The 23,873-nt window shown below is 39.4% G+C and overlaps 1 protein-coding gene across 2 annotated transcripts; it reads left to right on the top strand.

The window, feature by feature from the left end:
• The first annotated feature begins 8,054 nt into the window (after positions 1-8,054).
• Positions 8,055-23,850, top strand: znf395b (zinc finger protein 395b). Of its 2 annotated transcripts, none has more exons than XM_034162160.1 (10): positions 8,055-8,299; positions 11,409-11,590; positions 13,758-13,945; positions 14,650-14,762; positions 15,106-15,305; positions 15,721-15,821; positions 17,010-17,301; positions 18,138-18,233; positions 19,199-19,305; positions 21,520-23,850. In XM_034162160.1, the coding sequence occupies exons 2-10, from the start codon at positions 11,438-11,440 to the stop codon at positions 21,629-21,631; spliced, it is 1,362 nt and encodes a 453-aa protein (XP_034018051.1). In that variant the 5' UTR covers positions 8,055-8,299; positions 11,409-11,437; the 3' UTR covers positions 21,632-23,850. The 2 variants fall into 2 exon arrangements, with proteins under 2 accessions (XP_034018051.1, XP_034018050.1); XM_034162159.1 differs by having other exon boundaries at positions 17,007-17,301.
• The last annotated feature ends 23 nt before the right edge of the window (positions 23,851-23,873 follow it).

Genomic DNA, 23,873 nt, shown 5'->3' with positions numbered 1-23,873 from the left:
TGAGACATTTGGGATGATGATGATGATGATGATGACGACAAGTGTTTGTTTTTGACCTGACTGAGATGAACAGGAGGCAGATGAATGGAGCTCTAATGGTGCCTTGAATCAAACATTCCCGATCATAAATGCAGCTTTGTCCCCACGCAGATAAAACAAACCATCACGACATCTGCTAATCTTTACTTTTCTTTTTCATCCACAGGAACAGTGACAACACATATGAAGTGAGTGGTGGAAGAACGGTATGAGGGGTGGGGTGCCTGAATTTCTCTCTCTCTCTCTCACTCACTTCTTTTCCTCCACCTCACTCCCTCTGTCAACCTAAAGACTTCACTGTTTGCATGCGACAGAAGCGTTGACATCTAAATTGAGCATCTAGTGCGTGTTGCAGCTCATTTGCTGCCAATTAGGAGAAATAAGTGACTGATTATCAGTAATCAGTGGGAGGATGATGGAGGCTGTGATAGCAGAAAACACAGTACTTAGCTCATTAGATTAAAACTGCACAAGCCAGTGGGACGTCTGAGAATAGATGAGCTCATCAATGAAAATATCTAATTACTGGAAGCTTTCCTCAGAGCTTTATAGAAAGAATATAAATATTTTATGACAAAGTGTATCATAACCACAATGTTTGATTGTGATTGAATAAGATAACACTGACATACTGTAGCTACCAATACTACCACTACAAATAATAATAATAATAATAATAATAATAATAATAATAATAATAATTAATAATGAACAATTTATTTTCAAAACACTATTTAACATAGATGCAGAATTGAATAGAATTATTGTGTGAGAATTAAAAATTCAATTTTCTGGGCAAAAAATTGAAGGCAAAACAAAAATATGCCTACAAAATTTTTAAAATGTTAAATATTTCAAAAATTGTCTAAAAATTTCAAAAATGTTATATAAATTGATTCAGTTTACTACATAAGTCTAATCTTGGTTGCGTCTTTTCAAGGGTTACTGCTGTAGTCACTTTGCTTTTTAAAATTCTGAACAAATTTTAATTCTTTTCGTGCAATCCACAGAGTTACGCAATTACGCTTAAGGAATCTACGTGACGAACTGTCGTGATGAACTTTAATGCACAAATTTTTAATGGTAAATCTTAAAATGTTCATCCAAAATTGTGGCTATCGCGTTAGCAAGGACATAAAATAAGTACTACTATGCAGACTTCTGCCCTGTTGAAATATAAAATTTCCCAGAACCAGATTGATGTAGTTTGCAGGTGGTTACACACACGTCAATACTTTAGATACATTCTTTTCAGGTGTTTTATTTAATATTTGTGAAACTAGCCTAGCCCAATTAATACAGTGGCTTGGTAAGCCAGCTAGCTTAGCTGGTTAGCATATAGTTGTCTCAAAAATGAACAAGTAGAGCTCATTTGCAGCATATAATACACTCTGCTAATACATGTTCACCGTCCTTTATATTTTATCTCCATATTTAACCTTTGTGACTTTAGTGAAGTCACTTAACCAACAGGCTTCCAGATATATGGATAAGAATTTTAATTATTGACCAGAATTCAGATATTTAACTGTATGTAAGCCTTATGAGTCTTAAAAACATTAAATGCAGTCCAGACTTGATATTAAATTCAACATGTCAAGAAAGTACAATAAGAGAAATCTGATTTGTGGGATAAAGAAAGGTCTCAAAGTCCTTGCAGTAGTGACATTCGAGAAAGACTGGACATACCAAAGACAGGATGTTCACATTCCATGTGGCTGCAGCAGATGGTTGTTTTCAAGAAGTGTGGATGGACCAGAAAATCTGAGCAGTGACCAACGTAAATTGAAGAAAGCACCATTTGTCTGAAGCAAGTTTGGAAGTACTAAGAGATGAGACAAATTAGACAAAGAAAACATTTCAGTCTTTGAGCAACAAGCATTAAAATATTACACACATTGCTGAGCACCACGTTGGGTCGTGGCAAGTTGCTTGTTGTGATTGTTTGTACTTCTTGACACTGCCACGCTTCCTGTTTTTCTCTACATTAGACTGATGGTGGAGCTGGAAAAAAAGGCACCAGAGGAACTGCTGGTCAGTTTTGTGTAGACACATATGTAAAGGCTGATTGTGTTGCTGTTCTCTCTTTTTTTTAACATCCATTTGTTAAAATTGTATTTATAGGTGCAAATCCCACACCGTGGAGGGATCACACTTTGCCTCCAAGCACACTAGAGAGACCGAAAGCACATACTACCTAATCAACCAACCTTTACAGCTATCGAAAGCCACATTTTCCAAGACAACAAACGGGGGGAAAATAACACATTTTCCACACTTGACATTGTCACACATGGACAGATGGACAACAAAGGAAAGACCTCGGCCAGTTGAAGTCACCAGTCACAACGTATCTTCAGCCTAAGGCTTCACTCCATCTGGAGAACTGAAAGGGTGATAAATGTGTTCTCCCATTTATGGATTCATCTCCAAAAAACTCTTTATGACACTATTGAAATATGCTCTTGAGTGTTTTTAAATATATAATAGTGTATGTTTGACAATTAACACCTTTTCTTCCCACAGAGAAATAGTCCTGACTATATACACCACATCATCATCTGCATAGAGTTAAACTTTGAAAATTTAACTGACAAAAAGGAGGCCAAATCAAATCTGTGCACACTGTCAATTTATTGCTCTGTAATGTTTTTATGGTGACAGTTATTCTGAGTTGACAAGTGACAATCTGATACTCATGCACTGTTGGAGCATTAGCATAGCTGTTCACAACAGTCTCATGTATCAAAAAGGCACAGACTATTGATGATGGACCAAAAACTGCTGCACATGGATTATTTTTACCACTCTCAAGTGCAAGGAGGTCATAAGTGGACAAACTAAATTATTATTAATGCAAATATCACTTTTAAAGCAAGTTTTCTTGAGACAAATCAGATGGTGGACAAATGAATATTAATTACCAGGTCACTAAATATGTCTTGGGCATGATTTACACCAATCATTAAGAATAATAAAATAAACAGTATGGTACTGTATTGATTACTGAGTGACTGTCCAAGAAGACTAGTGAGGGAAGCCACCAACACATCCATAACATCTATGAAGGAGTTCTAGGTTTCATAGTTGTAATTGGTGAAACTGTACATCGTGAAACCTTTGTCTGTTGCATCACAGCTTGCTGATGGGGTGGAGCAGAGAAGGATTTTCTAAAAAAAAAATTACATGTGAAATTTCACCTACCATTTGACAGAAGGTACATGGAAGATTCAAGCCTGGATTTGATCTGTTTTTGTGTGTGTGTGTGTACCCTGCTTCACTCACTGGTTCTTGGGTCATAGCGCAGGATTAAAGACCCTTTTTTAAAAATGTATTATTTTTGACCACATTAATGTCACTATTGTGCTTAATGCAATAACGGATGTCAGATGTCAGTGACATGGATAACTTAAAAAAAAAAGTTATTATTTTTTAAATGCATCTTTTGCTGACATAAGAGGGACCTATTTTGCTTTTGTATTTTGCATGGTGTCTTACTTTGAATGTAAACATTCAGGTAGTTGTTATTTTCACTATAAGTTCGAGTTCATTAACTCATTTGTTCTTGAATTATAAAGACATTTTTAAAAACCAGCATTTGCAATCATGATTGATTGCTATGAGATGGGAGTGGCACATTGACTCTGTTGTAAAAGCAGGGCAAAGTTGTCGGCCTTGTTATGCCTGTTTTCATGCCATTTTGCAGCCATATTCACCTGCTGAATTCTCCAAATAAACATGCCCAAATGTAACAATACTCCTGTCATGGACACTCTTTGTCTTACTACTATTGTTCACTTTTCTTACTACTACTTGTCTTATACTTAAAATGCAATTTATCAAATCAAATCAATTTTATTTATATAGCGCCAAATCACAACAAACAGTTGCCCCAAGGCGATTTATATTATAAGGCAAAGCCATACAATAATTACAGAAAAACCCCAACGGTCAAAACGACCCCCTGTGAGCAAGCACTTGGCAGCAGTGGGAAGGAAAAACTCCCTTTTATGTTTATTTTTATATTTATGTGCAAAACAGCGCCACCAAAGCAGTTTTCAGCCACATGATAGGATGCTAATTTGTTGGTACCATTGCTGCCAATTCAGATACATACTTGTATATTATTACTGTTCCACACAGTTTGCAAATCAGAAATATTCCCCAATCAGACCTGGAGCATATCGCAATTCTGTTTTTTTTTTTTTTTTTTTTGCAAGACTCCCAGAAATGTGTAAAGTTGTGGTCAATAAGTGGAAGTATTTTTCAAATTTCCAAACATTTTAATGCACTATACAAAAGTTTAAACCTACGCTGAAACCACACCTTAAGAAATTCCACTTTTAAGGTACTGTCATTGAATATAATGCCCATGTGTTGCATATCAAAATGTTCAGCACACTGAGCACATTGTGCGCACTGTCACCGTACTACTCTACGATGCCTAAAGTTAGTAACGAAAGTCATGACTTGTGTTGCATTTCTCCTTGGAAGCCTGTCACAGCATGCACTATAATGGAGACGTGCAAAATATGTTTCATTGTGATGATGTGAACACAGCTTCACGGTCTCCACTGGAAACAAATTTTCCCAAACAAAAGACACTTCAAGCCCTTTGACTTTTAATTACTACTAATTATACCACTTTAACGTCACATAAAATGTTCTGCACTTTGTGTAATTGTTCATCTGTTATCTCCTAGTTTGTACATTTATTGTTGCATTAGTAGTATTTGAATTCACAAGGTTTAAAAAATAATAATTTGAGTAATAATAATAAATCAACTTTTGCCAAACTTGGAAAAACGATTGGGTCAAACAGTGGAGCTGTAAAAATGGGTGGAGCCAGAGCATGTTACGAAATGTGTTGGGTTTTGGCACTAAAGTGTCATCACTCTCGGGAGGCACCAACGTGGAACTGGGGGCGAACGCTCCTCATAGTACTCTGATTTTATCTGTAGAAGTATGTGGTCCCTTCTCGTTGTTTCGCTATTGTGTCAAAGTGGTCAAGGCGGTTAGCAGCAGAGCTACAAAGGTTGTTTAAGATCCAAATTATCATCAGACCTACTGCTGATAAACTTAAGAACTCGTGTGAGGACTCAGTGATGATTTTTGGTTTAGATCCCTCCAACAATATTCAACACAGTGATGTCAGAAACAAGACTTTTTGGTATTTTCAGCGAAATGAAACAATTGCTTCAGAAAGTGATTCCCTATTTTGAAATGGCTCCAAACACTAAATGAAATTTTGAAAAAAAAAAAAAATTTTAAAAATTAATAGTAATAATTCACTTATGTATCACTTTAGACATAAATTTTTACAAAGTGCTTATCATAATAAAACAGGAAAACGATTTAATGTTTGTGCCACTGCAGCTGTCTGAAATTTCAGTGTTATCATTTAATGCATCGCAAACCGACCAGACCAATCACAGCTCAGTCCGCGTTTGAACAGGCCAATCAACCATTAGGAGGGCGGGGCTAGAGGACTGGCTAGGAGGCCTTTTCCATCAGATTTTTCAAGAGTTTTGTGCACCACAAAATATATATTCTTGGTAGACGAATATAATGTGCCCTTTTTAGAACGTACACCTTTAATGTAATTAAGCATTTAGACACCTTAATGATTATTTCACTGAAGAAATTCAATTGCACATCGCTTTCTAATGGCTCAAATAGGAAACAAAAGAATGGTGTCTGGTTTAGGAATCAGATTGAGACGAGGATTGACTCACTCTCTCTGTGTGCGACTGCGTTGCCGCTCAGACCTTAAAATGCCTGCTCACTGGATGTCTGGTGGAGAGGGTGCAGACAGCCGACACTAATCCGGTCTGTCTCCATTGCACTCGGATCCACACAGGCCAGTGCACACATTCACAAGCCCTGCACATGCAGCCAAGTCCAGTTTGATCTCCATGCTGGCAGTTTATTTTAGATGATGTTGGGGGTTGTTTTGCAGTATGAAGCCTTTGTTGTTTTTAATTTACGGAGGTATAAGCATGTGATTAAAACTGTAAATGGGGCTTGAACGCTTGGATGGTTTCTGATATACAAGGTGCTACATTTTGCAAGGAAGGTGCTCTTGAATTATGTCAACATGGCCTCAAATTAACAGGCAGCTTGTGCATTTTGCACATTACAGGCCCCAACAGACACCCACATGGTTTCTAACAAGGCAGGACCCATGTTATGTACCATGCATATGTGCCCCACATAGTGATACCCAATTACTGCCTGTGCGCACGTAGCCTTTTTTTTTTTTTTTTTACCTTTGTTGGTCCCACACCGTACAAATGGGACCCACAAATTTAAACCCATGTGGGCCACACCTGCTTGGTACCCATGTGGCATATGGCCCACATGGCAATACACTTTAACTGTTCAAAGCTGTCCCTAAAAGACCCATACCCACATGAACCCATGCACAAAGACAGGGATATGCAATTTGTGTTATAATATACTCAGATCATGCCCACATTACCCATAATTAATGATAGTGAGGTGCACGTTATTAGTTAACAACGGATCCAACCCTTGATAGCCCACATTTTACTCATAACCACCAATCACATTGACATGTTACTTGTTAAATGCCCGCGAGGAACCCATAAATGATTCCTGCCATGTGTGACCCTTCTTATTGCACCCACATACTGTATGCCTCAGTTTAGACCACTTTGGCCCAATGCTTACTACAAATTTTTTTTGATGCCCACATAGTTGGTTGGAGGGCAGGTGGAACTGGACAATCAATATGTTGGCCTTGGTTTGAGCCCTTATGAGTCTTGCTTAACCTGTGCAATTGAAGAACACACCCACTTAGTACCCACATAACCCTTGAGGGAAATCTTTCCAAGAATTTTATCTTCTTTTATTGTATGGATATAATTTCAGTAACCACCAACTACATACCATCACGTCAACATTTTGCTAACGCCAGCTGGCTACTTTTCCACTGAGGTTTGTGCAACAACTGGGCACCACTGTCTCCTTTGAACCCTAAGTGATATTGCGGGATTTGACCAGTTATGGGGACAGCTGCTGCCGTTGTGTAATATATACACAGCATACGTAACTTCACATGGGAAAATGGTTTACTATTTTCTTTTCGGCTATAATCACCAAAGCAGTTGCGAAAAAAAAATTTGGTTCCCAGTGGAAAAGGGAAGATGAAGCAAATGGGAGACACTGTGTCGGTAAGTTTTAGCCTACGCAGCTAACCTCATTGCTCCTGGTGTGTAGTGAGCGCCTTGTATGGCAGCACCCTGACATTGGGGTGAATGTGGGGCATAATTGTAAAGCGCTTTGAGCATCTGATACAGATGGAAAAGCGCTATATAAATGCAGTCCATTTCTAACCAGAGTAGCTGCGTTCTCTCGCCTGCAAAACCATCTCCACATGTTTGTGCTACGGGTCATAAACAAACCACAACACATCATCACTTTTTGTTTGCATTTTCTTTTTGTTTGCATTTTCACTTTGTTTGCATGTAATTTGCCCAAAAACTCAGAGAAAACGCCATGTTTTTGAAATTACGTCTTATGCATCATGTTTTACCCCTTTAGCGCCTGCCCTCAAACGAGACTGCGCTGCCCAATTATCTTACAATCAACCAGTTAATCCTAAATACAGCATCAAACGCTGTGTTGCACAAAGTGCAGCATGTGCAAGGGTTCAAATATGGACTTCTGTTACATATGTCACAGAAGTATAAAACGAGATGTTTGATGCCTACATTTTATTTGCACTCTGATAATTAGGGACACTTCAAATTGTGAGGGTATTAGAACAGTGGGTGAAACACCAACCATATAGAACTATAAAAGCTCAATAAAATATTTTGCACACCATGACCTCTTTAACAAACTAACACACACTGGTTCCCGCATGCATTTAACTATACCAGCTGCTTGTATTTATTTTGATGGAGTTGTAAGGATTTTGGAAGAAATGTGGAGGACTATTTTGTGGAAAGGTTGGACTTCATGTGAACAGATTTGTGACACACAGACACTGTGGTGTTTCCCCCCTCGTGATACGGCGGTGCGCTGCAGCTTCATATGTGTGCGCTGTGTCCAGCTGTCACCGCCGGCATTGGTCCACCAAGCAGACACACGTAGGCGCGGATCCGACCGACCAACCCCCTTCTGTTTTCCGGCAGACAGAACCGGCGAGCGGCGGGACAGGGCAGCCAACGACGGCGCGCTGCAGAGCTCAACGGGACGGACTGCGCACGGCAGATCTCCGCTGGTCCACCGGGTGATTTAATGCATTTTTACTTTTATTAAGCTTTGGTTTCGCGTAATGTTATTGGAATACATGTTGGGGGAGGAAGGGGGTGTTCCCTCCTGATCGCAATCTGCGTTGCCGGGTAGAGCTCAGGATGCGATTTAAAGAAGAAATCTGTCGTTAACCTGTTAAAAAATAGTCATAGCACCATTAGAACGAAGCAACTTATATATATTTTGTTTGTAAAAGTGTGAATGGCGCCGTTTCGTGCGCACAGCGTGCGTCATATTTGCATTTCCGTTTTTTAGAAGGGTGCATGTTCATGTTTGTGCACGTCTAAAACGACGTGTAGATGCTTTAATGTGGATTTAAAAACCGGATTCTGCAGCGTTAATGACGGTATCGGCTGTTTTCGGTTGGGTTCTATATCACGTTTTCATCCGTGATGACCAAACTGCGTCAATTTTTTTTTTTTTTTTACGGTGTATCATTTGACGCTTTTTTTTGTTTTTACTTTGTTGTTTTATTTATTTATTTGTGTATTTTTGGGTTCTGTCCCTCCCGGCGAGGCTCGTGTCTTCACACGTTGTCAGAACGGGGGTGTGTTCCTGGAAACTGAAACTCAACCAATCAGCGGCGCTGACCCGCCCACTTTGTAGAACCTGTTTACTTCTGAAACTCGACGCTGATTGGTTGGAAAGCTGGGAACTGGGCCTGCCTGCTACGTTCGCGGATCCACAAAAAAATGGAGCATTTGAAACAGCAGCAAACACAAAGAAATGCAACAGCCATTTCAAGTATACTTGCACAAAAAAAAAAAAAAAACTTCATAAATTTAAACCGTGTAACGGAAATTGATATGTATTTTTTTTTCTATTTACTTATATTGGTTTGGTGGTGCATGTTCCTCTGTTGGTCACAGATACTTCACAATAAACAATGAAACATTTTGTTCTCCATACATTAATCTTGACATAGGCGGCTCTAGAAAGGTGGCTGAGTGGGCAAGTGCCACCCTTGAATTTTAATGAACCGAATACCCACCAACACCACCACTTTCATTTTTGCTAAATTATTGGCTTCTGTCTCACAAAATGGGCAGACTATTTATGTCTACTATTTTTTACACACACAACAAAATCTGTAACTACATGCAAAATATAATATTAATAATAATATAATTAACTTTATTTACATAGTATATTTTAAACAGAAACAAACAACATAAAGTGAAGTGAAACAGTTTTAAAAAACAACAAAAAGTGCACCAATAAAATTTTATAGCAATATATGAAAAAGGCAAACACAAACAATTAACAGGGCACATACAGTAGTGTTCAGAATAATAGTAGTGCTATGTGACTAAAAAGATTAATCCAGGTTTTGAGTATATTTCTTATTGTTACACGGGAAACAAGGTACCGGTAGATGCAGTAGATTATCACAAATCCAACAAGACCAAGCATCGATGATATGCACACTCTTAAGGCTATGAAATTGGGCTATTAGTAAAAAAGTAGAAAAGGGGATGTTCACAATAATAGTAGTGTGGCATTCAGTCAGTGAGTTTGTCAATTTTGTGGAACAAACAGGTGTGAATCAGGTGTCCCCTATTTAAGGATGAAGCCAGCACCTGTTGAACATGCTTTTCTCTTTGAAAGCCTGAGGAAAATGGGACGTTCAAGACATTGTTCAGAAGAACAGCGTAGTTTGATTAAAAAGTTGATTGGAGAGGGGAAAACTTATACGCAGGTGCAAAAAATTATAGGCTGTTCATCTACAATGATCTCCAATGCTATAAAATGGACAAAAAAAAAAAAAAAAAAACAGACACGCATGAAAGAAAACGGAAAACAACCATCAAAATGAATAGAAGAATAACCAGAATGGCAAAGGCTCACCCATTGATAAGCTACAGGATGATCAAAGACAGTCTGGAGTTACCTGTAAGTGCTGTGACAGTTAGAAGACGCCTGTGTGAAGCTAATTTATTTGCAAGAATCCCCGCAAAGTCCTTCTGTTAAATAAAAGACATGTGCAGAAGAGGTTACAATTTGCCAAAGAACACATCAACTGGCCTAAAGAGAAATGGAGGAATATTTTGTGGACTAATGAGAGTAAAATTGTTCTTTTTGGGTCCAAGGGCCACAGACAGTTTGTGAGACAACCCCCAAACTCTGAATTCAAGCCACAGTTCACAGTGAAGACAGTGAAGCATGGTGGTGCAAGCATCATGATATGGGCATGTTTCTCCTACTATGGTGTTGGGCCTATATATCACATACCAGGTATCATGGATCAGTTTGGATATGTCAGAATACTTGAAGAGGTCATGTTGCCTTATCCTGAAGAGGACATGCCCTTGAAATGGGTGTTTCAACAAGACAATGACCCCAAGCACACTAGTAAACGAGTAAAATCTTGGTTCCAAACCAACAAAATTAATGCCTCGCAGATGTGAAGAAATCATGAAAAACTGTGGTTATACAACTAAATACTAGTTTAGTGATTCACAGGATTGCTAAAAAAGCAGTTTGAACATAATAGTTTTGAGTTTGTAGCGTCAACAGCAGATGCTACTATTATTGTGAACACCCCCTTTTCTACTTTTTTTTACTAATAGCCCAATTTCTTAGCCTTAAGAGTGTGCATATCATGACTGCTTGGTCTTGTTGGATTTGTGAGAATCTACTGAATCTGCTGGTACCTTGTTTCCCATGTAACAATAAGAAATGTACTCAAAACCTGGATTAATCTTTTTAGTCACATAGCACTACTATTATTCTGAACACTACTGTATGTCCTGGTGTACGTACACATCCTGCACTGACTGTAGTCATTAATTAACTTGTGTTTTATTATGTTTCAATACCAGATGGGGGAAATCAAGTGGAACATTTCTAATCACTTGTTACAAAACAGTTTGTGACATAAGATTTGCTACAAATTAAATGAAATTCATTAATTTTGTTGACAAAATTCTTGTTGATTGAACTTTTCTTCTCTCTCTCTCATTGATTACAATGTTGCATTTCTTTTTAAATTTCTACTCTCTTGAAGTGCATTGAATTCCATTCTGGGGCAGAACCAGTTTGACTGAGTCCAATGTTGTGCTCTCTCTGGTGTTTTGCATCTGCAGGGAGGCGACACTGTTCTCCCAGCGGCACCATGGCAGCTATGGGACCTGAGGGCCGAGTTGGACCCGGGCCAGATGGGACAGTCGCCGAGCCAGATGGGACGGTCGCCGGCCCATCACGGCTCCAGGCTTGCATCTCCAGGACGACGCACAACAGCAACAGGCCTCACCAGTCTCAGATCCTGGTGAGTTCACAATAAGGCCACGCTCCAAGTTGAGTTGACAAATATGTAGCTTCCTGTGTATTGATCTGGAATATTCTGACATTATACCTGCTGCCAAGAAACAATTTTGGTGAAAAAGATATTGGCGAACAAACCAGAACATTTTGGCTTGGTTCTGCAAAACAGGACAAAGTCGGGAAAGTTAAGTCAGGGCTGCACACTTTTGGGCCCCTGGGCTAAATTTGGCCTACGCCCCCTTTGTTGTTGCCCACCATGGAAATGGACAAATTCTGCAAATTAATAAATTGTTGAACAGATTAAAGATTACATCAGGAAACATGTTTTATAATTTTTTATTTTATTTTCAAGTGTTAATTTTATGCAAAACAATATGTTTGTATGGAATTCACACGTCAACATAATTTTTTATGATCCTTCAAAGAAAACAATTTGGGCATCTTTGTGTGAAACATATATATATATATTTAATATTACTAGCTAGCGTAACTATTTGCTAACATGTTTTGAATTTGACATACTGTTATTTATAGACATGTATATCTTATTGTAAAAGTGCTTTGAAATAGAAAATCAACACCATACAAATAAAGATTATTATTATTATTATTTGTCGTAGTAGTATATTCCATATTTTTTTGAGGCAGATCCAGATGAATTAATTTAAAAATAAAGATAAGTCACCATTCTCTCTGAATACCTTTCTATATAAGTACCAGTCTGTTTTTTTAAGGAACTTTTTTCTGATGATTTAATTGATTCAGCATATTTTCGTTTTATACGAAACAGCACATATTGTCAAACCCATATTTACATAAGTTGGTGCTAATGAAGAAGAGCATTTTTTGTCATTGTACACAAATACAGCAAAATTTGTCCTGTGATTTTACCCCGTCCTAATTACAGTTAGACACAATCTAACCAGTAGGAGCAGTGAGCGGCCACAGTCCAGATGTAGAGACGCTGCCTTGGTCAGGGGGTAGAGAGAGGAGCAGACCCTAAATAAGCATGTTTTAGACATTTTAATGTTAGCTCTAACCTGGAATAGCTCTCTGTTAAATTTTTCGACAGATTAGCCAAAAGGCGACCAAGCCAAGCCAGGACGCTGTAAAAGATGGTTTATATCAATCATTGTGAGCCATGGTGGATTTATGCACTCGCGCATAGTTTCACTCATCAATGCACTTTGATGTTGGTGTTGTCATCTCCACTGTGTAACCAGAAGATGGATGAGCTAACACCGGTGACATCATTTCTTTTCCATTGCATGTAACGTTGTGTTTTGTTGCATGTTGGCAGCCGCTTCCTTTTCTTACTGTTTTGTTGGCATTTTGTGAGGTCTGCAGGCAGCACACAGCAGATGGAGAGGAAATAATCTGTTAACCGCTTTATTTGTGCCAACGGGGACAAGTGGTTGTAGAATAGCAAAGACATGTTCATTTGACAAGTGAAGGAGTTGAAGTACCTCAGGGTCTTGTTCATGAGTGAGGGGACAATGGAGCGTGAGATTGGCCGGAGAATCGGCGCAGCAGGGGCGGTGTCGCATTCGGTTTACCGTACTGTTGTGATGAAGAAGCTCTCGATCTACTGGTCATTCTTCGGTCCTACTCTCACCTATGGTCATGAGTGTTGGGTCGTGACCGAAAGATCGCGGGTACAAGCGGATGAAATTGGCTTCCTCCCGAGGGTGGCTGTTTTCTCCCTTAGAGATATGTTGAGAAACTCGGTCATTCACAAGGAGCTTGGAGTAGAGCTGCTGCTCCTTCACATTGAAAGGAACCGGCTGAGGTGGTTTGGGCATCTGGTAAGGATGCCTCCTGGGCACCTCCCTAGGGAGATGTTCCAGGCACTTACACCTGGAGGAGACCCCAGGGAAGATTATATCTCCATACTGGCCTGGGAAGGCCTCAGGATCCCACAGTCAGGGGTGGTTAATGTGGCACGGAATAGAGAAGTTTGGGGTCCCCTCCTCGAGCTGTTGCCACCAGGACCTGATCCCAGATAAGTGGTTGAAGATGTAACTATATGGATGTCAATTTACTCCAATCAAGCAACCGTTGGGTTATACTGTTGGTGTCGACGTTCAGTCATTTAGCCCGTGTGCAGTGACTAGCAGAGCAGTTATCTGTATGTGGGTTGGGGCCTATTGTAAGACTGTTTCTCTCTGAAGGTGTGCACTCAGAGCCGCGGGCAGTCAGATAAAACATTTGTGGACAGCGAGCATCCCAACAAGACACCGGTTCGCCTGCAGCAGATGGACGCCAAGGAAGGCCAGAGCAACCTGGCTGCTCCTCCGCAAACAACAGCTCCCACATTGCACATCTGCAACATGTCGACAACTGGAGAAGCACCCCACAGGTGATTCATTGTTAACACATTGTTAAGGTTTATGGGTTGCAGTCAGCTGGACAACAAGATTGGAATATTCATGGAGTGAGGAAGGTGGTGACTCGGAGGTTAAATCACTGGTCTTGTGTGCAGAAGGTTGCAGGTTCAAGTCTGGGCACCTGGTGCCTTCTTCCTGGTCAACCAACAGTAGTATGGTACCTCACTGCTTTCAGTTGGGGAGATATAATGTGGCAGTTTGTTGGGACCAAATAATGTGACATCACACTAATGTTGATTGTTGAGTAGGTGGTTCTATTGCATAGTCGTTGGATGACCAACCTATACAACGGAGTAACAATCCAAGATATACCCCCTGCTGGCACTGTACCCAGTGTTCAAGTGGGCTAGCCTGTTTTATACCCTTTGTATGTTCTGGGCTATACCCCAAGGTCTAAATATACCCAAGATATAAACCAGCCTGAGCTTTTTTCTAACCCCAGGGTACATCTGACACAACTCCATATTACATGGAGAAATGTGGCAGGGGTGGGGTTGGAACTGGGAACCTTCCACACTGAAACCAAGCGCACTAACCACTTGGCCACCACCTCTGCCTTAATGTAACTGAGAAAAATGACTTAAAAGTGAAACCCCAACTTTAGAGTTCTGCCTGAACCTTCCAGTGATGTGTGCATAAGCAGGCAAATGTTGTGCTGATTGTATGTTGTGTCCAGTTTCCGCAGCCCAGAGTCAGTGGAGATGGACGAAATTATGGCAGCCATGGTTTTAACAAGTCTGTCCTGTAACCCTGTGGTTCAAAGCCCTCCACAGACCGATCCTGGATCAGGTTTGCCACTGCACCTACACACAGGCCAATCAACACCTCACAGAGGCCAGCAATGCAAGAAGAACCAAAAGTTGAGCCAAATTATGCATAAATGTATACGAACAGTAAGGAAATAAGTGTTAAATTGTAACATTTATCGTATTGACTCCGATTGAAAAATGTATTAATGTGCAAGATGAATGGAAAAACCTATCTAGCAAACTATCTTGATAGCTAGCTAACCATATCGCCATCTCTGTACATACGTAGGCTTAGCCAGAAAAAGGTTTAAGAAAATGGGTCAGCATCGTTTGACCGCTGAAACATTTAGATGTCATGGTAACACCACTTCGCTTTCTTCCAGTTGGTCCATCTCCGCCCGCTGAAATGGAGTGCGGTGGCGGCGAACTTTCTGACAGTGGCAGCAGTGGGTACTGGAGCTGGGACCACGGAAACATGAGCCCCGCCCCCTCGCCGTCCGTGACTGAGATGGATAGCAGTCCAGATGAAGGAGTACAGATGGAGCCTGACCAGGGGGAGGAGCTAAATGCCAAAAAGCTAAAGGTGCATATCAATATTTACTCAAAGGAAGGCTCTTCATTTATGGAGCTTGTAATAATAGAAAGTTTGTTGTCCTGTGGGGACAAAACAACTGTCCTACGATGATCAGAAAGCTCACCAAAATGAGGCAGAAAAGAAAACTGCATCTTGTACTTGGGCTCACTACTACCACCTGCTGTTTTGGAGAATATTGCAAGAATATTTCAAAAGCCTTGTCACTCGGTCGTGAAGGCAAGAACAAAAACTAAGCTTCAGCACCTGTTTTACAGACACATTTCACCTGCTGATAAGGTGGATAATATGAACAATAAAGCTCTTCTGATGTATTGCATGTCCAGATATTTGCATGTGTTTGATTGCGCCTTGATGTTTCCTCCTGTTGGCATCATCTCCGCCTCCTCTGCTGTCTGTTTCTCAGAGCTCTTTCAGAGGTGTCTATCAATGTCTGTGGCCCAGCTGTGGCAAAGTCCTTACATCTTCAGTTGGAATGAAAAAACATGTCCGTATGCTTCATCTAGGGTGAGTCGACGCACGTCTTGCTTTTTACCGTCAGACACGATGTTGCGAATGATGATCATCACAACGTGTCTATTCATCATGTTGGAAAGATAATAGGATTATAGAGGTGTATTCCAGGCATGGAAAGCCTGGGAGTTTGATAATGTGTTAGTGGAATCCAGGTAATTTATCCATTGAAAGCATTTCTGAGCCAGGAAGCAATGTTCATAAATAAATAGGAATTAATTTGTATGTAATAGAGGCACTGTGACTTAATTATAAATCACAGTGCCTCTATTATTATATTATTTTCTATTTTTATTTGCTTTTATTTTTTCTTTGTTGTTTTAGCTTAATTCTTATTGTCATTATTTATTTTTAAATGTTTTTTACATTTTTATAATTCTATAATTTCTTTGAAATTTAAACTTTAATATACTGTGTGTGTGTGTGTGTGTGTGTGTGTGTGTGTGTGTGTGTGTGTGTGTGTGTGTGTGTGTGTGTGTGTGTGTTTTGTGTTTATCTTTTGTTATATTGTATTTTTCCATTTTATTTGTATTTAAATGTTTTTTGGAAAAAAAAATACAATAAATAATGCATTTTTACCTTAATTTTCATTGCCATTATTTATTTTTAATTTTTTTTTTTTTACATTTTTATAATTCTATAATTTTTTTTTAAATATAAAGTTTAATATATGGTGTATATATAAATAAACATTTGTGTTTATCTTTTGCTATATTGTTATGTTTTCCATTTTATTTGTATTTAAATATTTTATTTTTTTAAATACAATAAATAATGCATTTTTACCTTCATAATTTTTTTATTGCATTTATTTTAATTTAATTTTCTTTGGCATTATTTATTTATTTATTATCATTATTTATTTATTTATTTTATATTTTATTGTATTTTTCATTTTATTTGTATTTAAATGTTTAAACATTTTCAAAGGTATTCATTATAGTTTAAAAATCTATTAAAATAAAAAAAATAGGTCTTACCTTTTTAATTTCAATATATTTTTATATTGGCATATATATATATATATATATATATATATATATATATATATATATATATATATATATATATATATATATATATATATTTCATGAATAACACTTATTAAAATAAAAATACTGTATTTTTGCATTTTGTGGTGTTACTTTGGTCGTTGATCTGCTTCACTTGTCCTCATAGCAGTGGATCAGCTCACTCCCAGAGGGAAGAGGACTTCTACTACACAAAGATCTCCTGTGAGTCCACAGATGCCCGATTTGCTCCAGCTCCTTCTCCGCAGGCTCTGGGCCAGGCCTTGTCCTCTCATCTCTGCTGGACCTCCTGCTTTCCTCCTCCATGCTCTGAACTCCAGATCCCCCCAGCGCACAGGCCCAGGTCCAACTCCAGCTCTGGTCCGGGCACGAACAGGCCCAGTCCACTCAGCCAATCGGCCCCCAGCAGCTTCTTGCAGATCCACACAGAACATCTCTATCAGGTGAGTACAGTCAAAAGGTAAAAGTCATGCCAAAATGTAATACATCTTATTTTATTTGGGAACCAGTAATAACTCACCGGACGGATTTGACTAACTTAAAAAGTAACTTATCATTTTCATCCAACATTTGGGGCCTCATAAATGTCCATATTTGCCTTTTTGAACTTTTAATTTTTCTTTTTGGCTCACTGCACCATCTTTCCAAAATCTCTGTTAATAAAACATAAACTCTGAAAAGATATCTTTCATGAGCTTATTAAAATTTTGGCGCTGACCAACATGGGGATTTCATGGTTGCATTTGGAAAATCCAAACGTTTATTGTTAATAACTGTGAACGTCATAGCATCAACTCTCTGTAGGAAGATGAGGCTTTAAGGGGGTTAGTTTGAGAGTTCAGAGCAATGAAAGACGACAGAGCAGCTGCGGTTGGTGTGAATTATTAAATGTGTGTGTATTTTTATGGAGTGTGTGCATGAATACAGGATTTTCCCACTGCTCGGGACCCACATTCAACCAATCATATCATATTTCCTGTGAAATCAGGACGTGAGTAAATGAGAAATAAACATCTCCTTCCCCCGCGTGGAAGTCTGCCAGTAAACGACACAGTTTTATGCATCACAAAGCTGCGCATGTAGCCGCTGACCTGCATTTGCCCCATAGCACCGCGCCTGTAAACGGTCGCTTTGTGACAGTGAGAGAGAAAACACTTCCACACAGACGAGAAAGTTTTTACGTTATCTACAAATATAAATGATTATTATTAGTATTATTATTATAAATATTAGTCAGACACACTGATTTGTGTTTGCACCTGTCTGCCTCTTTTCAAAGGCTTGTAGCCCCGTCCAGGTGTCTGTGATTCCCAGGAATCTTGGCTGCTACAGCGGGACTCCGCCCACCTATGTCTCTGGTCACACTAACACTCCTGTGAGTTTCATTATGTGTCTGTTTTTTGAGACTGTCCATCGTTTTGTCTCTTTCACACTTACTGTGTTTTCCTGAGCATACGTCGCACCACAACCTTTAATCAGCATATTATTTATTCATGATGCAAACACATTAATAAGCAGAAGCTAACAGTCTGATTAATAAACTGCTTCCCTTGAGAACTGAACAGATGTTCATATGCGGGCTAAAAGTGCACAGTAATTAAATGTTTAAAAACACAGAATGTTAAAATATTTAGTTATTTAGAATGCACTACTGCATTAGTCAGCAGAAGCTAATGAGTTAATTCATGTTATTGTAGCAGGCACAAAACGCAATTAAATTTCTTTTGGCCACTGAACAGAAAATCATACATGAGGTATAAAAGCAACATAATTCAGTGTTTGACAACTCTGCACATTATTTATTTATACATATACAATACTGCCTCAGTCAACAGACGTTGACGAGCTAATTAATGTTATTATACCAGGCACAAATGCGAGTAAACTTCTTCTTATGGCCACTAAACAATCCTACATTAGGTAAATGTTTGAAAACTCTTTTTAAAACATTTCTACAAGATAATAACCTTAGCTTAGCTGACTTGCCATTGCTGTTCTTCTTGTCTCACTCAGACCATACAAGTGTTAAAGTGTAAAAAGTGTTACGGCGTGAAAAGTGTAAAAGTGTGGTCTTTCAGGTGGAGAGCATTATTTCTTAAATGTACTTATTCTCTAAAACAAACAACATTTTTCTCATTCACAGCTGTTTCTTCTTCTTCTTGTCATGCATGTACACAGTGCCATCTTGTGGTCATAGATGATAATGTAGTGTTTTTTTCTTTAAAAAGTTACTTTGGAAGCAACTTATACTCCAGAAAATATGGTACGCATCATCTGTGCTTTCAGTATGCCATTATTTGACATTATTTATTCTGCATTTGTCTGTTTGTGCCTCGTCAGATGGTGAAACCGCGCTGTCGCTCTGTTAGTGTTGGTGAACAATGGCTCCAGCAGAACAGACTGCAGGCTGTGAGCGGGTCGCCCTCACGGAGCCACTGCTCCTTCAGGTGAGCCCCCGCCTTCCTGGGTTGATTTTTTTTTTTTTTTTCTTTTGGGGAGGAAAAGTTTTGAAAAAAAGTGTTGTGATCCAGTGTTTTTGAAAATCGACATTGACCAGCATGCATTGCAGCCACTGATGTCTGAAGCCATGCTGAGGCCAACTCCAGTGTGAAAATTCTGGAATTCTGCAATTGCACAAGATATCGGGATTTGCACAAGCCATTGCACAATTGTGGAAGTATTGCTTGAGTTTCCAGACTATTTGTTGCACAGAAATTAAACTGAATCTAGGTCAACCAGTGAATAGAGCAGGATTTGATTCCCAGTTTGTGCTTCTTGCTACCTGTGTCTGTCGCTGGGCAAGACACTTTATCTGCATCATCTGACTCCACCCACCTGCTATTAGGGACCAGCTTTAGCTGGGGAAGTAATCTGCAATAGGCTGTCATCCCGTCTGTGAAGGAAGGAGGGGTCATAGAGTCTTCATGCGACGGTATCCAGGGATAGGAACCAGCCTGATGGTCCTCATGGCTTGTATAGGAGTTAACTTTTCTTCATCCTTTTTACAAGAAAGGGATGTTTCAGGGCTGTGAAAACTCTGCGGATCCAAGGAATTCCATGGATTTCATCATGGGGGGGGGTGTTAGTGTTGTACTCTGTAATCGTGATTGCCAGTCGCAAAGTGTTCTTTTTTTTACGACATTGTGCAAGTTTGATAAGTCAGCGGACTCTGATTGGTGTGTTACAGATACAATTCAGTGTCCTCGGATCCGCAGAAGTCCGCGGAAAAAATGCCTCTCTCAAAGTGTGGACTGGTGGGTTGCTACGACGATGCTCCAAGACGCTGTTCTTTAAGCTGAACGTAGCATGTGGACATCGCATACTCAATAGAAGAATTTTGCGGCATGTCTGCGTCACGGAGCGACGTCTGAGAGAGGGAAGATGGCGAGAAACACTTTTTGAAAAAGTTTAATAAGGACAAGAATCCATGGAACTGGTGCTGGGTTGAATTTAAAGTTCGCCGTCATGAACACAGATAAAAGAAACGGGAAAAGCGAACTGGATCTTGTGCCCTCAGGAAACATGGTAAGAATTTTTTGTCTCTGGAAAATGAACACTGCTTTTCAAACAGGATTTCACACAAGATTATGTGTCTTTTTTTTAATTAATGGAGACTTTCTTTCATTGTTAAAAAAGGCATTGTGGCTTTGATTGGATTTACAGGAATTTACACAAGAATATAAGTGACTTTTTTTTAACTATAAGCTATGTTATTGATATTTAACAATGATTTTCAAAATATTCTACAAGCTTTGAAATGCTTTAACATCAGTCTTCATGAAGTTCATGTAGTTTAATTGTTCTGAGTTAATGCATAATTTGGTTTACAATTAAAAGGAAAATCATTCCAGGTCCTACATCCACGTTATATTCTGTTTTTTCAACATTATCATTGATGGTTCAAATGACAGGTTGAATCTAGGATCATTTAAATATGCACTTCTTTTGAGATTTTTTTTCTTCCAGGAGATGCTGGTTTCTGAGGCCCCGTGGGCCCTAAACCCCAGCTCTTGGGGGGCTGCACCCCCCCAGGCTCCCCTGCAAATTTTCCTCAGATTTCACAATTTTCATTTCACATCCCTGATTTTTAAGGTCACGAGCCATCTGAGATTTCAGTTTTGAGCCTCATATCAATTCCAGAAGCATTCAGCACCAAGAAGTGGTAGCCAGTGTCGTCACAAAACCTTTAGATTTGGTCCACTTTCCAACATTACACAACCACACCTTCTCGCGTTGTAGCGACAAGGATCACAAAATATCCAAAATTTGTTTTGTTAATTCACACCAGTGCTAAGCTCATTATCACGTTCTCGTACTTGCGAGAAAACAAAATAGTAAATGGGCCATTTTTTTTTTCTGCTGATTGAGCATTTGGTGCATTGCTGCCCCTACCTGGACAAACATGTGTACTGCATCCCTGATATGCGTACGCACTTCTCCTCACGGTCAAGTTTGAGAGCATGCAATGGTGCCATGCGTCATCACATCCACCACAGTAGGGAACCACCCAGGTTCTGGCTGGCAACCACTCAAGCAAATAACCGGTCCATACCCAGTTTGTTTTAGAGCGGCCTAAATTAAAAATCTGATAAAAGTGAGTTAACGCGTTTTCTTGTCATCTTGCATCACTCCTCACCCACGCCATGTTTTCACTTCTGCAGGAAGGGCCGTGGCGAGACCAAAAAGTGTCGGAAGGTGTACGGAGTGGAGCGGAAGGATCAGTGGTGCACTGCCTGCCGCTGGAAAAAAGCCTGCCAGCGTTTCCCCGACTAAAACCGTCTGCGTGACAAAGAGAGAGTGAGACAGAAAGAAAAGGATGGATGGGATGGGATGGATGGATGAGCGATGAGACTTTTATGACAAAAGGACGTATGATTATAAATCAAGGCCCCAGAGCCATAAAGAAAACCATCTGTTCTTTGACTATATTTTTCTTCAGCTTTAAACTTTTTGTTTCTTTCCTACAGGAATGCAAACCGAGTTTTCTGTATCTTTGTAACTTCATCCTTAGAACTAAAGTCCACGATGGTGCTGTTAACCGATTTTAACCATGTGATGTGCTAAACTTACAATGCTCTCCTTTACCCAAAGCTCATGTTACTGCCCCGTAGCCTGTGGCACGGTCACTCCAGGATACAGCAAAATGGGCATGGCTACAAACTTGCCGTCGTAGTAGTATGCTCTTGCGGGAATGACGACGTGTTGTTTGCACTAAACTTCTCTGATTACGAGATCGGTTGTTTACACCATCGAATTAGTCTGAGATTTGTTTTGATGCGTTAAGCTAAGCAGAAAAAAAATGCACATTATGATTAAAGTTTGAGCAGAAATCAGTCAACCGATGATGAAATCTCAAGTTCTTTCCAAACAGTTTCTACCCACCAGGTCTTGAAATCCAAGTCACGGTCAGAATTCAGCAAGGACGTCGCTGATTCGTATCACTTGGAAAAGCAGGGAGACAACAAAACAGAAATGTCTGATCAGATGATGTATAATTCCCCAACAACACTCTTGAATCACCTTTTCTGGAGTTATGTTTATCAGAATTTAACGTTGTTCTTTCTCAGATATGCATCATGGAAGTTCAAAATTTTGAACCTTTGGCCATACCTTCAAAAACCTTCCAGGAGGTCCAGGTGGCGGTCCACGAGGAACTGGGCTATTCTGCCATTATTGCCGTGGAATTGTTTAACCACAGCAGGATTGTTAACATTTTAGAAAATTCCTTTTTTTTCCGTTGCTAACTTCAACACATCTCTTGCATTTTTGTGAAGCCAATAAAATTGTGACATATATTCTTTGACATCACCAGTTGGTTTTCCATAAGTGCCAGCATGCTATGGTTGTTTTTTGCATGTCACATGGGTACAAGTCCGTCATGTTACATTATCAAACAGCATGCTAGGTCACATTTATGGGCAAAACCACGACCTTCCGGGACATGTATCCACAGAAGTCAGAATGATGCTTTAAACTTGACTTGCAAACAGTTTAATGTTAGCTTGTTAAACAGCCTCACCATCTAAACTGCCAAAACCAAGCAATACATCAGCTGTGGCTAACGGGAAGGCTAACAGTTCGCCTCAAAACATGATGGCAAGCTAATGGTAGCTTTTGCAAAAAGTTATGATGTGAGAAAAACTATTTAAATGCTCGGCTTGTCCGTTTGAGCTTATTATATCATAATTAGCCAAGCTAACTGGAGAACTGGGGTAGTTAGCAAACTTGCTGAGCCACTACACAAATAATAATTTAATCCGGACTATATATGTCCTATCATTGTTGTCTTCAGGCTAACTTAAAAACATCTGATCTCATTATGTATCTGCAGAATTTCACCACATTGTGTTCTTTGGTCAAGCTAATATGGTAGCCGCCATGATTTTGCACAATTGATCATTTCAGTTTCCGCAAAGGCCAACAAAAAACGGGATTTGGGATAAATACAAATACACATCACCCAAATTGAACCAGACATAATATTTGTGCAAATTTGCTTAAGTATTTTTGCTTGAGCAAATGCTCCGTCTCCCTGGGGGATTTATGCTAATTCCACCGAAATTAGTAGAAAATGTGCTGACTAATGCTAGCGTGACCGTGACAGACTTTTTGTTCAAACCTTTTTTCCAGTGTTTACACGGTGGTTATGATGTATACTACAGTATATTGCGCATTTTGAGTTATGTATCTGTATTTTATACCCTTTTTTATTGTATTGTTCAGCCCGTATATTGGGCAGATTTTTGTAATCCATGTTTTCTGGCACTTTATTGGGTATAAATTCACAAGAATAAGCTAAATTGGGTTTGGCACAACCAAGTACCTTCCATGAAATTGAGTTCCCTGCTGCCTGCGTCGGTACGAAATCAGTGTTAATGGTTTTAACTGAAAGAACCATGGCAGTGGGACTGCAGGGAACATGAGTCTGTAATAGCAATAAAGAAAAAGAAAATATATTGTCAAACACAAAATAAAAAGCACTGATAATTTGACCTTTGTTATTGTTTTTTGCATG

This window comes from Thalassophryne amazonica, chromosome 21 (genome assembly GCF_902500255.1).
Source record: "Thalassophryne amazonica chromosome 21, fThaAma1.1, whole genome shotgun sequence".
Taxonomy (NCBI): Eukaryota; Metazoa; Chordata; class Actinopteri; order Batrachoidiformes; family Batrachoididae; genus Thalassophryne; species Thalassophryne amazonica.
The sequence above is the reverse complement of the archived record's forward strand: the minus strand, read 5'-3'. Positions and strand labels throughout refer to the sequence as shown.